Source organism: Ochlerotatus camptorhynchus, unplaced genomic scaffold (assembly GCF_037179485.1).
Source record: "Ochlerotatus camptorhynchus isolate MF236.1 unplaced genomic scaffold, CSIRO-AGI_Acam_v1.1 ptg000257l, whole genome shotgun sequence".
NCBI lineage: Eukaryota > Metazoa > Arthropoda > Insecta > Diptera > Culicidae > Ochlerotatus > Ochlerotatus camptorhynchus.
In genome coordinates, this window is record NW_027040747.1 from 2526472 (window position 1) to 2543642 (window position 17171).

At 40.5% G+C, this 17171-nt stretch overlaps 1 protein-coding gene across 1 annotated transcript in view; it reads left to right on the forward strand.

Annotated features, from left to right (window-relative positions):
• Positions 1-13893, forward strand: part of LOC135705085 (ras-related protein Rap-2b-like) — a 40105-nt gene extending 26212 nt beyond the window's left edge. The window contains exons 2-3 of the mRNA XM_065226660.1: positions 12379-12884; positions 12987-13893. Of these exons, the coding sequence (XP_065082732.1) occupies positions 12492-12884; positions 12987-13316 (723 nt within the window). The 5' untranslated portion in view covers positions 12379-12491 and the 3' untranslated portion in view covers positions 13317-13893. The remainder of the gene's footprint in view (positions 1-12378; positions 12885-12986) is intronic.
• Positions 13894-17171: the final 3278 nt, after the last annotated feature.

Consider the following 17171-nt stretch of genomic DNA (forward strand, 5'->3'; position numbering starts at 1 on the left):
TTGTATAATTTCAAGAGAATTATAATGAGGATTCAACGAGACACAGCTAAGAGTGTTCTGGCGATAATTTCAACCTTAGTGTGAAAGATTCATCAAAGAGCTCCGACAAAATTTATCGCAAAAAAATTGCTAATAATTAGAAAGAAATTCTTTAAAATACTCCAAGGAGTTTCTAAATAAAGTGTACCATTGTGTGTTTAATTTATTTTTTCCGGTTCTCTCATCGAATATCCGGGTTTTTCCTGGTAACTTTTCAAATTCCCGGATAATTCCCGGTATTCCCGGTATTCCCGGTTGCTGGCTACCCTGAATTAATAGATAAATGCAGACCGGACCTCTTGAAATGTCAATCTAGATATGTACAGTATAAACATAAATACAAAAAAAGGATTGTGTCCTATACACGACCGCAGTATGATGTAGAACCATGCAAAATTGATGTATATCATGCATTTTTGATTATTATACTTTATCTTAAATTTTTCAAGTGGTTCAATGTTTCGGTTATGGTTCACTTTTTTTCCTTGATTTGTTTTCCGTGCTTAGCACTTATGCTACCGACGCCTGGGAGGCAGCTCCCTCACCTGGACCCTACCTATCGACCCATCAACTTATGAACCGGTTTGGCTCATATAACTTTTCCACGTTTCGGTTTAGTGAAATGGGACCCAAGACTCATTCCTAATTGTGATAGGTGGTCACGCCATGATCCTATCCATTGGCGAATTTGGATTTTAGTTTCATCTATAATTGAAAAAGTTGCAAGCGTTCAAAACCTAACACTATTTCACCACATATATACATCGACAAAGACGTAGTTCTACGTCAAAATAGTAAGAGGTTGTTTCCAAGACACGACCGTTGGTTTGATGTAGGCTTACGTGCTCGGTATAAATATTCGGCGACTATGTTAGGGAAACCACTTTTTCCCTTCACGGAAACGTCTCGATTTCTGATTATAAAATTACACATTTTCGTGTACAAAACGCACGGAATTTTAGGTTTATTCAATAGATAATAAAAAAAAAGCAAAAAATAATAGTAGGATATTAGTGAATGGTCATTTAACTCCCGAAATCCACATCCAGCGTTCGGTCCGTCAAGGAAATCCCTTGTCAATGTTACTTTTTGTGCTGTATATACAACCTCTCTTGGAGACGAGCTTTTCCTGGTGTGATAATTAATGCTTACGCAGATGACATCTCGATGTTTCTGGAAAACGAAGGAATGTTAGTGCAAGTCTCTGAGCAAGTTCACAAACTTTGGTGAAGAAGCAGTAGCAATTCTCAACCGAAGCAAAACTGTGGGTTTAATTATAGGCAACATCAACTTAAGTGAAGCTACCGAGTGGCTCTCAATTGAGAACCACGTCAAGATCCTAGGTATCTTTTATTGCGGGAATACCCGAACTGCCAGAGATCTCAACTGGAGTTCGATCTTATTGGGTACGAAACAGCGGATTTGGGAACAAAGTCCCAGAAACTTGCCACTTACTCTAAGAGTGACACTACTAAACATGTATGTGTGCTCAAAAATGTGGTACGTGGCCTCTATCGTGTACTTGTCAAAAAAACTACGAAGCTCGCATTATAACTGAGCTGAGAAAGTTCCTGTGGATGGGGCACCCTCAACAGTTCAAGATCTCCTTTCAAAATCTTACGCTTCCCAAAAGCCGTGGTGGTTTAAACCTACACTCTTCAGCGTTGAAATCAAAAGCTCTTCTACTGAATCGATTGATAAAGTCATTTGATCAACTTACACTGCTAGCCGATTTTCTGGAAGGATCTGGTAATCCACCGAACGTCCCAAGTATCCCTGCAGAATTTCAGCACGCTAGCTTGGCAGTGCAGGAAACATCATATCTCTCCTCCAATCTTTCGGAGAACCTAACAGCGAGTGGTTTGTACCAACATTACCTTTCGCTGCTTCCGGATCCACCGACCTTCATCGACTCGCAGATAAATTGGAAAGCGGTCTTTAAAAACATTCACACCAGCCTACTTCCAGCTGAGCAACGGTCAGCGTGGTATCTCATGATACATGAGAGGATTCCCCACAACCAGCTGCTTCATCGCCAAAATCCAACAATCGACCAATTATGTGCCTTATGTCCAGGAGAAATTGACACTATCGTTCATCGCATCTTCAATTCCACAAGGAGTCGTAATGTCTGTTTCTATCAGAAGTCTTTTTTTGCTCATCTAGACCCTAGGCTTCGTCGCATGGAACCAGAAAAATGTATGTATCCAGTCTTCTCAACATTTACAAGAGCAACAAAACAATCTTTGATCAAACAGTTAGGCTAAATGTTCCTTTATTTAGTTCATACAAATTTTGCATATGTAAACGTCAAAAACTTTAGAATTTTTATGGAATGTATCATACATTCTATAAAAATTCTAAAGTTTTTGACGTTTACATCTGCAAATTGTATTTATGTATGTAACTTTAATATAACTGACTATAAAACATGAAGGTATTATAAAAAAATAAAAAAAATCATATAAATTCGAGGGGGACGATGCAGGAAATATTGTGTTTTGCTATGGCTGGCAAAACACAATATTTCCTAAGATTTATCACGATTTTGAAGATTTCCTGCAAAAAGATGATGCGCGATGCAAGTAGATGAGAGAAATGAAAGAAGATTTTTCGAAGATTTATATGAGATTTTTTGAGCATCTAGATTTGAGATTTAGATGTGTCACCCCCTCGTATAAATTCCAGATTTTTTTGCTTTTTCATAGCGGCTTGGAGAAATCTTTACCTTAATTCGAAGTGTGGTCCTAAAAAAACCGTTTTGCCGTGATAGTTGAGTAATGCTAAGCTATTAGGGTGTTCAGCACGGATGAGGCTGGCGAGCTGTATGTTTTTGGATCGAGGATGACGCGCTTGGCATAGATGGCCTAAAGCGACTCACGACGAGCAACTGATTCCGATCAGTAGCCGTGTGGCTTCTTCCTCCTTCTTCGGTGAATGAACGCTTATGTGGGCTGCTGCTCACTGCTTGCGGGAAGCCTTTCATTGTGTACTGGAGTACAATACTCAACGCCACGCGCCGAAAGTATTGCTGCTGCTGCTGCTGCTGATGATGACGACCGACCGAACACCACCACACACGGTGATTGAATAAGTACCGTTCGGCGAGACCGGATGGAATTCGATTTGGAAATCTTTGTTAGGGAAACCGCTGTTTTAAAGGCAACCGTTTATAATTTTGATCACGATTGCAACAGTTGGATATTTGTGTAAATATCAATAGTGACATTTTTAAAATAATAAAGTGTTCATTTAACAGATTCGTAGAAAAATTTCCAATCGATTGGTTTGCTTAGAATTCAAATCTGTCCGCTATTGACATAGTTATAAGCGGTCAAAACCTGACAGCTTTTCGTAACGCGGTCCATTTTGGTTTTTTGAATTTGTACTCTCAATATGTTGCCAAATGACGTAATCCTACGTCAAAAATTTGTTTGCACAAATTGTTGTGAGCTTTAAAACAACAGTTCGTATTAAGCAGGATGAACTGTAAACCAAACGGTAATTCCAAAACGTAGTCAGAATAAAATGGAACAATTTCTGGCGTAAACGAACACGCTAAATATAAAATGATTTGAGGAAGAAAAAGTCGATGTTTATTTTTTAAATCGCCAGAGTTAACACTTTCCGGATCTGCGTTTGCATGAAATTAATGTTCCTTTCTTTGATGTAAGTTTATTATGATTTGGTTACGTTTATAACCAGTTATACGACGAGCAACAATTGTTCGTATTTAACAGCCATATCCCACCCCTGTTGATAACGACCTTTTCTGACGTTAAATGGTGTTACATTCTTGCCCGCTGCGTGTTGTATTCAAAATTGAAGAGTGAACTATATCCTTAGAATAGTATATTTGATATCACTTGAGCTGGCGCCAGTGGTGTAGCGGTAAGCATGACTGCTTTCTCACCCCAATGGGTCTGGGTTCAATACCAGCCGAGGTTGGTGGGATTTTTCTGAGGCATAAACATCTCTGGTCACGTCTTCCTTCTGAAGGGAAGTAAAACCGTTGTTCCCGGCCCATGTGTGTTTAAATGGGTGCGATATCATACGCAGGTGTGGAAGCTGCCTTCCTGCACATTCGGTTGCCGTCAATGGATGGCAATCGATGTTCGTCGGTGATTCGCACTAGATTGCGGAATAGAGACCAACGTTAAATAAAGGAATGAAAAAGAAGAAGAAGATATCACTTGAAAACAAAGTTTCGATCGAAGGCCCAGGTCATTTACCAATCGACTCTGCTCGACGAGATCGGAAAATTCATGTGTATAGGTGTGTGTAACTCACTCGATTTTCTCGGTGGTGGCTTAATTTAATCCCGAATTTCCCTGCACTTATCAATCAATTTTATTATCAATGGTACGAACGCTTGTATGGAAAAGTCGTTTCGTTTTGGTTACATTCTGTCAGGCTACCGTTTATGTGTAGAACGATGCAGCTTACAACCGATTTGTATGTTCAATATGACATTTTCATAAATTTCGGTATGATACGTCTAAGCCTTCCATGAAGACAACGCACGAGCATAACATCAAAATTCATTCGTGGAAGATATTTGCCGCGGGCCGCTATAGATTCCGTTTTCCAAACTGGACAACTTCACGCTTCACATATAATTCCTTAGCATTCAATCAAAAGACCAATTTAGGAAGAAATTCACTAGGTTATGCAAAAAAAAACACGGCTCAAGACTTCACGTTTCTCTTCTCATGAAAAAGGTTAACGTGATTTGTTGTGCCTATTCGAATCTGACGTCATTCAGCTTTTTGGAGTGCTCCTTATTCGTGGGCCGTGACATTTGATGCTAAGTGCTAAAGATGCCTTTATCGAATTTTCAATTTTCCACCCAAAGTGCTCGGCCATTCGGTAACAAGATCATATAATTTTCAATATTCCTGGATTTTTAGTGGCCTTCTACCTGTCCATTTCATCCTAAAAGTTAATCTAATTATTTATCACCCTGAAAAAAAAAATATGTCTCGAGGAAGAGATAGATTGACCGAGCTAAGTATACGCAAAATGTAGCTATTATATCGATAGCAAAAATGTTGACCATGATGTAAAGTGCTTCCTTCTGCTTGAGATATATAAAAAATTCCACTTCAGAAAGTTTAACGGTATTGATATAGCAGCAGAGTTGGAACATCTCATCAATGTTGAATTATTGTGGAAATCCTCCGCTCAATCCAGCAACAGTAATGACCGAACGTAATAACGGTAACTTTCCGTAGCATCTTCAAACTGCGACTCAACTCTGCTGCTGAGAGCAGCTTTGAACGCCATTTTTAAATTGCACCACGAAAAATAAACCTCATATTCATTATATCAGTTCACCGGTCGATGACGTCCAATTATGGGGGGATAATTTGAACAGCCTTTGAAAAATCCTCCGCTTTTTCCCTTTTCACTAACATTGGCTTCGAATGCCAGTCGGCCGAACCTATAAATAGCTCAGTAAACTACCTTTGATGATGAAAATCCTAACGGATAAAGCTACCCGAAAAAGCTGCATTTTTCATTAACTTTGCACGGACGATCTTTTCGTGGAAAGGGGATTTACTCAAAAGTGAGTTGAATTTTCCGGGCAAAAGCCGTGGAAATCCAGGAAAAACTTCTCGAATATGAGGAAAATCCATGAAAATTGTACTCTGGTTGTACTACTGATAGATTGAGTGATACCTCTTTCGATTTTCGTGGAAGTTTTTCAACTCAGTTTTGAGTAAATCCACTTTTGGCGAAATAGATTCGACTCGGCACAATCTTGAGGCGATCTGATCGACTGTGTAAGTGGTACGGAATTGGAAAAAAATTTGGGAAAGGTGTGATGGGAGACTCGGAAAACTCATTAAACTGTATTTAAGTTTCGCGAAAGCTGGCGGCAGCAGCAGCAGCACAGCAGTGACCCTTCGTTCTTCCGTCGCCGTGCTCCGGAGATGTCCTTTGCAGATCTCCATCACTCGAATAGCGTCTCACTGTTCATTATTGAGTGGTTTTCCGATGGCGACGGTGTTGAAAATAGCGGATTTGATTTACGTTCCAGTCGTAGATTTCTCGGGGAGTATGCGTGGGCGATTGACTTGAGAGCCAGCTCAAGTTTCAGCTGGTTCGTACTATGATGAAGATTAGAAGATGAAGCTCATTATTACATTTTTATTACCTCTATTTACTTTTGTCCGGGCAGATTTTCTTTGTAGGAAGCAGCGCACGTCCTGTCGGGATCAATATAGATGAGATAGGTATTTTTTCACATCTATCGTTCGTTCGTCAAATTGGATTAGTGGGAGTAATAAATAAGCATAATGCTTGGTAAGCTTTTTCTCAGTGTGAAAAAGGGTCATTGAACTGAGCTAAAGCAAAGCTTTACTTAGCTGACTGTATTAATAATAACATAATTTGCACATTAACGCTCAAAACTTGTTTTAGGAATTAAAACCCTGATTTTTTAGATTTTCGAATTTTCCATGCCTTTTTCTTAGCTGATACTTTGGCACCTGAACCTGCACCTTCCAAGCACAAATAAAAAAAAATCGGCTCCGTAAAGCTACAGCAACTGAGTCTTCGAATCTTATCTAATCTAAAACCAACAGAAAGCATCCTGGATATTTATGGATATAACTCCACCGTTTTCCTTGTCCGTCGGATATATGTTTCACAACGAAGATACGAGATACGATACGATACGATAAGATACGAGTCACACATACCAAAACGGCCAGGCCTATTGTGTGGGTAATATGACTCATAAGACATAAGTGGATGAAACGTGACATCGCATGTTTCGTTTTAGGTACACGGCGAATGAGAACGACTCAAACTTGAGTTTAGTCAACTCATAAATCGCATAAAATGCAGGAACTCAGCGATGAGTAAATTTGCCTCATGTTTTCCCAGAGAAAAGTTAAGATTGGATTCACTCAATATATTGGTACTACTCTGAGACTGAATAAAATTATCGTCAATTTCCTCATTTTCTGGCAGATTTTTTAAGTTTTCCACAGGAAACCATGAGACAAATTTACTCATCGCTGAGTTCCTGCACTTTTGGCGATTATGAGTGAACTAAACTCAAATTTGGGTCGTTCTCATTCGCCGTGTAATTATATGATGATGGTCGTATGCTCGAGAAATCTCACACAAGCAAATCAATCTGCGAAAAATCTTCTTTCATTTCTCGCATCTACATACTTGCATCGCGCATCATCTTTTTGCAGGAAATCTTCAAAATCGTCATCAATCTCCTTTCTATCTAGTCAGCGGGCGCAAAGCTAACCACACCAAAACAAAATCTTTCCTGCATCGTAGATAGAATCGTCCACCTAGCATCTAAGCTAGAAAGTTTAAGTGATGCTCTATTTTCCTCTGCCGGTTGGGACATGAGCACTAACTCTTGTCCTAGCCTTTTATGGCTTATGGTTATAGCGCCATTACTGGCTTTCAGAAAAGATAAGAGGGAAAGAAATGGAGCCTTGAAAAATTAACAACTAGTTAAAAAAAAAAGTACTCCCGTAACACCTGCCGTAAAATGCCTCTGGACTGGTCTTATAAGACCGCATTATTAGTCACAACCAGCATCAGGAGCAATCTCTACAAGACTTTTGAGTTGCCTCATGAAACACTCACTCACTCATTCAAGTATTCTGAACACCTCCAGTAGTGCATAGAATTTTCTAACGTTTGTGAAATACACAAGTATTACTGCACAACTTTGGGTAAATTATAAGTATTAGTACAAGGAAACCTTTGAATTTACCCAAAGTTCTGCACTAATGCTTGTGCAATTCACAAACGTCAGTGAACTTTTCGTGAACATTAACGGCAAAGAACTCACCAACACTGGGAGACCGTGAGCTCCTGCCGACCTGTGATAAAACTAGGGTTACCATATGGTATCCTAAAGGAGGACATCCCAAGTAACATTTCAAGTTTTATCGAGGCTTTAAGCATTCTACAAGTCAAAATCATGATCAAATTCATAAAACCATAATTATTACTAGGGATGTTCTCCTTTTTCAATAATTTTTCTACATCCTCCTTTTGCCCGAAAATGTACTCCTTTTTAATCCTTGCATTTTTTTTTCCAATAACATATCCATTAAATTGTTTTCAAAGAGTGTTGTTGGCAGAGCTTATTTGTTTAATTATGTCACAACCTCATCTTATCTAGCAAATGCCATTCGATGGTGGGATTAAGAGTATACTACAACTGTCAACCTCCCCATTAAATATTCAGACTGCGGTCCATTTGATGAAATTTAACTTTCTTTTGACAGATGGAAAATTTTCAAATAATCCTGCTATTCTACCAGACTTATTTCAGACAAACCAGGAATCAATGTTGACAAACGGTTTCTCGAAAATCGGACGATCAACAACAGAGGGATTTTCGATCATTATAATTTATTTTCGAAGTGTCAGTGCAGAATCATCGAATGGAACACAGCCTTAGCATAGAGGTAACTCTAAGACCAGAAGGTCCCGAAGAAACGTGCTCAACTTTTTGGCTTAGCTCTGGTACTATCTTTGGTCCCAAGCTAATCGATGCACCCATCGAAACATAGGGAAATACACGAACCCCTCATTTTATCTGTCAAACTTTCATTGGCGTTGATGGCGACTCTGTAGCTCTTTACTCCAATGGTAAAATCCAAAAGTAAACGTTAGACTGTACGTGAAACATGGCGGACTTCGTACTATCCTTTCACTCCACGGCAAATTCTCAAGAAACTGTCAATCATTGCTAAAAGAGACGATTTTTCGGCGGTGCCGTCAACGCCAATAGCAAATCAAAACAAACATAGTGTAGTACTAGAATTTTGACAAGAATGGAGTACGCTTACAGATTTACTTGAGACCAATAGGCTAGTCAAATAGTGAGCCAAATTAAAATCGTTAGTTTTCACCGGTTGGCCTTAGACTGTGTTCTATTGTTCTGAATTTTTACCGATTTTTACTTAAATTTGCATTTCGAAAATAAATTATAATGTTCATAAATCTCTCTGTTGTTGATCGAGTGATTTTCGAGGTGTTTGTCAAAGTTGATTCCTGGTCTGCCAGAATAAAGTTTGGTACAATTTGAAAATTTTCTATCTGTCAAAATTAAATTAAAATTCAACAAATGGAACACAGCCACACAGATTGAATCCAACATGTGTTCGATTTTGACGTTCTGGTTCTGTGGGATTTCAGGTATTTCAAGCATAATCATTCAAATCAACGTATCTGATGTTGTAAACAATCAATTCAATCGACGATTGGAAACTAACAACACCAGCTAGTAGGCGAAAGTTTGCCCTACCTGGTGATGGTGTTTGTTTGCGTGGTTGAGTTAGCAGTTAAGACAAATCGACAGTGAGGGCGTATACGCGATGATCGATTCTCTTCATCGATTTTCTCTTTGCATTGCTACAGCTAAACGAAACAATTTTCTAGAATTTGTTCAATGCAGAGTTGTACCAGGTTGTATTGGTTATCAAAAGCAACAGCAAACGCACCGAGAAACGTTAATTCTAGCGAGTTATTAACAAAAGAGAAAATCGATGAAGCGAATCGATCATCGCTTTTACGCCCTTATGCATGCTCACTGTCGAAATCGTCGATTGAAGAGATTGTTTACAGAAGCAGATACTTCGATTTGAATAGTTACGCTTGATTTGTTTAGGCCGCTGTCATACTGAGAGCGAAGAGGAAGCGTGAAATCTAATGTAAGGAATAGAGTTCTCCAGATGCACAAAAGTGTGCGTGAGACCGCGCGCTACCTTTTTAAGTAGTTGTGATATCGCGATACCTTTTTGTTTCTTCTTCTTCTTTATTTTTATGTATGGATGTTGGATTTTAGTGTTCGTGAGATTGCGCTTGGAGATCTATATAATATAAATAGGGTTAACTACCCCATTTCCGGCCTATTAAGCACAACCCCCACTTAGTCTTTCTTAATCTAGCGCAGTTTGGCATCAAACGGAATGTTATTATTACTGATGGCTTCCAAACTTATTTACCTTTCCATACGTACCGTAAGATTTGATAAAGAGAAACCAATCGTTGAGATATTATCAAAAGTCTAACACTGCTTCTTGACGCCAAACTCGGCCTACGGATTCTAAATTTGGCCCAACGCATTGGAACGCCATTGAAACGCCAATGAATTCACTTCGGCCTATCGGATGAAGATAAAAATTGATTCGGTCGGAGCTCTTCTTTTGTTTTTGGGAATGATGGGTGCAAACCTTCATATCACGCGTTCTCATTGACTTCGTTCTGTAGCTTATTAACTGAAGTATCGTACCAAACGCATAATTGACTTGTTAACTCTGAAATCAGGGATTTATTTGAAGTTTGCTGCTCGATAGGCCCAAAATGGGCGATTAGGTCGAAGTAGTTCTCTACCCTAATAGGAATTCTTTTGTGCACTCAAAAAATTCCACGCGTTTGATCGAAGTGTTTAAACACTTGATTTTTTAAATGTACAATCACATTTACTTTAAGTGTATTTCACCTTGGTTCAATGTGTAATACACGTTAATTTCTAGTGTTTCAAACTTTGAAATGTTGAAAATCTTTCACTATCTATTCAAGTGTATTCCACATTGAACCACACTACTGTTCAAAACAGATTGATTTAAAGTGTTTTGCATTTCAATGTGATGTGAATTGCTTGCTCAGAAAGGTAAACATCGAAAACAAGAGTTGTTACTTTATCCTATTAACCCGCCTCATATATGAGAACAACCATGGCACAGTGAGATCGAACGAAGACTCCGGCAGCAGCACACCTCAACAGTTCATGATCGAATCCCAAATCAGACCCATTAAAATGATATGTGAAAGCTCTGACCTCTGGCAGTTTTGTTTATATATGTGTCGATTCATTTTTAGAGTCAGCAAAGTAGAAGTCGATAAAGTAGAATATTGAACTATGATGTGCAAAACTATTGATATCACCATATGAGACACATAGAATCCAAGTGTGTCACAATTCAAATCCATAGTGTTCAAGCATGATTCATAGCATAAGATTCACACATGAAATGGATTTGTTTCACAATAAGCGCAAAATTAAGTGTGAGTCACATGATGATGACGTGTAAAATTTTTTGAGTGTATAGAACGCTAAGCACGCCTCTTCGCTCCCACTATGGCAGCGGCCTTGGAATCCTATGCTGAATCAACGGTAAAATTAACATGTTGCTTAGATGTTCCATGTTGGTTTCAATCAGCGATGACATGTATCCTAATGTATGTACATGATATGAGTTGGGATGGTTTTAAGGTTGTAAAGCTGTAGTTTTCATGCAAATCAGCTAGACTAGATCACTAGAATTATGAAGGCTAGTTTGATGCTTTTTTCAGAATTACATCGAGAAGATGAATTGAATTGGTAACGACTATAAGTTATGACAATCGCAATTGAACCTTTGCAAATCATGAATTTTGTGATAGTGCACATATTATTAAAACGTTTGATAAAAACTCAATGTTAAACTTTATTGTTAAGAAAAGGAATCATTGTCCTCCTTAATCTCCAAACCTCAAATGAAATGTCCTCCTTTTCAAGTTTTTGATATGGTAACCCTATATAAAAACCATCTCGGGCAGGAGCTCACGGTCTCCCAGTATTGGTGAGTTCTTTGCCGTTAATGTTCACGAAAAGTACACTATTTTGCCCATTTGGCCATACAGAAATTCAAAACAAAACAAAAATATGGGCGGATTTGGACAGTTTTTGACTTGTTTCATACGACCGTAAGGTGTATGTTGGTCACAAATGCCGTACCAAACTGATTTCCTACCCAATTAATCAACCTTTCGTGTGAATTTCGCTAATTAACACGAGGAGCATTTCCTATAGCAAAACTGGCGATAACAAAATGGGCACAGTTCATTTTAGTAAACAAACCAACACTTCTTCCGTGTGTGTGTCACCGTTGAGGAAGCTCCTAGGGGCGTGTTTATGATCCAACAAATAATATGGCTGACGGGAAAAGCAGTGTACTACAGGCGAATATCAATCAAAGCTATTCCCTCCTGCAGAGATTCCTTAGGTCTGTCAAGATCAAATTTGAATGCCATTGTCTTTGAAATAATCATATTAATTCACCCATCCAGGAATAAAATACCAATCCCGTGTTAACATACTTTCCAGCGATATCCCCTTTGTCAAATCAAAGACATCAGCAGTAGTACCTACCTAGTCGTAAAATCGTCTGCTCTCTCCTCAATTCAATTGTTTTCCGTGAAGATCCTTTACCTGCAACCAGAGAACCAGCTTATTTTTAGACCGAGCTGTGGTTCTTCACCAACTGATGTCTGTTTTCCTTGCTCTCCTTTCTCCACCCACAGGATAGCGCGACAGAAGGAATCCACTCCAGTGCTGCTGTGAATCTTGTTTCATCTGAAATCTCGTTCAACAAATCGAGCAAATAAAATCCGCAAAGATTGCTCTCACGGACACAATGCCCGGAACCTGTCACAGGCTCCGCATCCCGTCGCTTGTCAGCAGTCGGTCCTCCCGGGGATCGAACGATTGCGAACCGATTGCACCGAAAAAGGAACGCCACCGGGTCGCAATGATGGGTGCGGCACGCGTCGGCAAATCGTCTATCATTTCGCAATTTCTGTACGAAAAGTATCTTTCCCGGTACAAGCAAACCGTCGAGGATATGCACCGGGGCGAGTACGAACTTCCGGATGGATCCTGCCTGACACTAGACATCCTCGATACATCCGGTTCGTATCAATTTCCGGCGATGAGGGCCCTGTCCATCAACACGAGTGGTGCGTTTATTTTGGTCTACGCCGTGGATGACGAAGAAACGTGGCATGAGGTGGAGCGGCTGAAGAATCAGGTAAATGCTAAATTTATCGAAAGACGATGACAAGACCGTACATAGGGTTATCAAATTGTAACCGGTAATCAATATTCCGTCCTCTCTCTCTTTCATCTTCAGATCGTCGAAGTCCGTGGTAAGCGCGTTCCCATAGTGATCGTCGGTAACAAGGCCGACGTCCCGGAAGAAGTCCGGAAGATTCCGCTGAAAATAGCCCAAGCCAAAGCGACACTCGAGTGGAGTTGTGGATATGCCGAGTGTTCGGCCAAAAACAACGACGGCATACTGACCGTCTTCAAGCAACTGCTCCGGCAGGCCAACATCGAGTACAACCTCAGTCCGGCTGTGCGGCGCCGGAGGAAATCCCTCCCCAGCTACACCACGCCGAACCAGAACAGGACGCTCTCGGCCCGGTACTACCTGAAACGACATTCGTGTGCAATCCAGTGAACGATTTTCAAGCACTGAAATCCGACCGACTTTTAAAAAGAAATAAATAACGGTCTTCTTCCTCGAATGGAATTGCGTAGGAGGGTGATTCTAAATACAAACGAAATCAATAAATGAACAAAATGTACACCTAATCAATAGGGATCGAATCCAAAGTGGCTAAATTATGAACCGAAACGACGATACAAGTTTGCCTGAAGTGAGGATATAGAAGGAGGACGAATTAAATTTAGCGATAAACTGTTGACAGAATGAGCGCACTTTTTGACACGTACTCTTATAGGTGTTTTGGATGTTAATGAAATGTTTGATAAGTTTTATTTTAATAAGAATGAAGTCGAATTTATTGATGAGTGGTTTTATATAACTGGCGAAATCAGCTGAGCTGTAAGCTTTTTGAATGGCATAACAAAATGAGTGGAACCAAAAGGTTGATTTTTTTTTTCATTTTACAAGAAAAATAAAACAAGTGGTTAGGAAAATATTAAACATTTGGCAGTACTCTTAATTATGTGTGTGTATAATGACAGTAACTACAAGATTAAAACAATGAAAAATAAATACGCCACAATTTTTACGATGCTTATACACCCAGGAAACAAAACCAAAGCTTGTAATAAAATGTTATATTCATAGAGGCGCATTTCAATTCTGGAATTTGAAGGAAATCATACACGCAAAAAAACACCGTTCCGGGATTTGTGACCAAAAAATCACGATAAGCTGAACTGCTAGTTCATTTTAATTAATGATTTAGTTCCCGTAAACGTGATCGAGTAAATCTAATTCTCATGAACTTAGTTCGACCCTGTTCAGCGCGACCAGCGATTCCGTAACCCTACAGAAAATACAAAATAATATCATTTTGTCATGATATATATTTTTTCCTTGATTTGTTTTTCGTCAATCTTGTTTTCCGTGCTGAATACCACAATGCTACCATCGCCAGGGAGGCACAGTTCCCACATCTGGACCTTACCACCTTATCGACCCATCAACTCATGAGCCGGGGACCAACAGCTTTACTTCTCTCTCGAAGGAAGGCGTGATCAGAGATGGTATGCCTCAGAACATCCCGGCGGCGCCGACTGGGATTGAATCAAGCCCTGCTGGGGTGAGAGGTAATCACACTTACCATTACACCACCGGCGCCGCTAGCTTCATGATACTATGAACCCTTAAACAGGGTTGCTTCCACTCACTTGCTATAAAAATACATAGTTTTCGGAATTATGCAATCATTAGATGATAATAATGATATGCTGTACTTGTAAGTAACGAGACGAGGGTTTAAAGTATGTGTTTGACTCATAAAACATGTCAATTTTGCTTTCAGAGCGTCACAATAAGCGATCTTATGATTCGAGAGCGTTCACTCAGAGTGAGCCTGGTTCAACTTTTTTCAATTCAACTGACTTGAACGCGAATTGAACGTGTAAACCATGCCATTCAACTGACTTGATCAACTCACTTGAATTGAAAAAAGTTGAACCAGGCTCAACTTTTCAAGCCAATTGAATTCAACTGAGTTGATCATTTGACTTGCCTAATCTAAACCCAGCTTAAGAGTGCCCCGGAGGAATGTAAAATCAAAAAGAAAATTTACCCGTAGGAGTGCCTACGGAAATGGAGGCTACTGCCTTTTCTGGAGCAGCATGAGGTTGATCATCTATTCTGGCCGGACTTGGCAAGCTGCCACTACTCAAATTTCACCAACCAGTGGTACAGCGAAAATGGCATCTCAAAGGTTCCCAACGAGATGAATCCGGCCAATACTCCAGAACTAAGGCCAATATAGAAATACTGGTCAATTGTGAAGCACATACTGAAGAAAAAGGGTGGAACTGCAATTGACCTGAAGGATTTCAAGCGGAAATGGAATTTGGCAGCCAAACAAGTGGAAACAGAGCTCGTGCAAAAGATGATGATACGAAGAAAAGTTCGAGCAATGGCCTATGGTAAGAAGGAAGACTGAAACAATAATTTTACAACAAGCATAATAATGGACAGCAGAGTAAAAGTAAAACGCGTGTGTTATCTTCAAAGGTTATATCACAAGTGAAAGAATTTATTTTCCCTTCGTAGTAACAGACAGTCATGGGTTGCTTCGATTTATTTCATCACTCCTTCTCAACCCATTGGTGTTTGAATTCCCATCTCTTCACGGCATGCAATCAAGCAGCTGGTAACGGCTTCGTAAGGCCATCAGAAGTCTGCTCCTTTGTACTAACATACGCCACGTTGATATCTCTGGATCAACAATAGAAAAGGGCCCATCAGAATTTGTAAACAAACCGTTCCAAAGCCCATTCCTCACAAATCGAAGGCCGCCCACACAAACCAACACCATCATCGTGTAGGTGGAAGTTTCCCCTATCCGATGATGGTGTTGGTTTGCGTGGGTGGCCTTTGCTTTGTGAGTAAAGAGCTTTGGAACGGTTTGTTTACAAATTTTGATGGGCCCTTTTCTATTGTTGATCCAGATCTCCTCTTTCCAAAGCATCGTGAATGAAATGGTAACGTATGTCAATATGTTTTGTCCTCGGGTGGTATCCTCCGTTCTTGGCTACAGCTATGGCACTTTGGTTGTCGCAGTCGATCAAGATCTGCTTTTCGTCCTCGAAGAAGCCTTGCAATCGTTTCCACCAGAGCGCCTCCTGTACTGCAACCGACAGCGCCATGTACTCGGCTTCGCAAGTTGAAAGAGCAACGGTTTGATGCCGTTTGCAGCTCCATGATATTGCTCCTCCTTGAGCGGTGAACACGTACCCAGAGGTTGATTTTCATTTTTGCGGTACGCCAAACGACATTGCGATGTGCCTCTCAAATAACGCAATAAGTGTTTCACCGCGTTCCATTGCCTTTCTCCTGGGTTGGAATTGAAACGGCTCAAAACGTTCACTGCGTAACATATGTCGGGGCGTATACTTTGGGCCAAGTACATGAGGCATCCGACAGCTTCTCGGTACGGTACATCCTTCATTGCTTCAGTCTCCTCCGCAGTTGACGGGCACATGTTCTTCGTCAACTTCTCGCTCGCGTTCATCGGTGCGCTCACCGATTTGCAGTTCGTTATGTTGTATCTGCTTAATACCGCCTTCACGTACGACTCTTGGTCCAGGGCAACCATCGCGTCGGTCTTTGTGATTCAGATTCCCAAAGCGTGTTTGGTCGGACCCATGTCCTTCATATTGAACTCCTGGCTCAATTGTGTTTTCATCTCTTTCTAACAGCGCTTGCAGTTTGTGAAGATGAGAACGTCGTCTACGTACACCGCCACGAAGAGCACTTTATCTCCGACGATATTGTAGTATACGCAAGGGTCATACACGGTGCACTCGAGTCCAAATTTGCGAAGTGCGGCATCCAGCTTCATATTCCAGACCCGGCTAGATTGTTTCAGACCGTATAGGGACTTATTGAGACGGCATACGCTGGCTTGATTCTGCCCATCCACGAAGCAAGGGGGTTGCTCCATGTATATTTCCTCCGAAAGCTCACCTTGGAGGAAAGCTGTGATAGCATCCATTTGGTCTATCTGCAAATTCCATCGTGCCGCCAAGGCAAACAGATACCGCAAGGAACTATGACGGACAACCTGGGCGTAGGTGTCCTCGTAATCCACTCCCTTTCGTTGCGAGTATCCTTTCTCGACCAGTCTCGCCTTGTATCGGTCGATGTTACCGCTACCGTTTAGAGGGCCTCATACTCCTCCTTCATGGCCTGTTTCCATCGTTCCGCATCATCACAGGATAGTGATTCCTGATGGGTCGTTGGATCATCCAGGGCTGACTGTTGAAAATCGGCACCAGTATCTGAAAATTCAACAATATCATTCAAATACTTGTCTTGGGG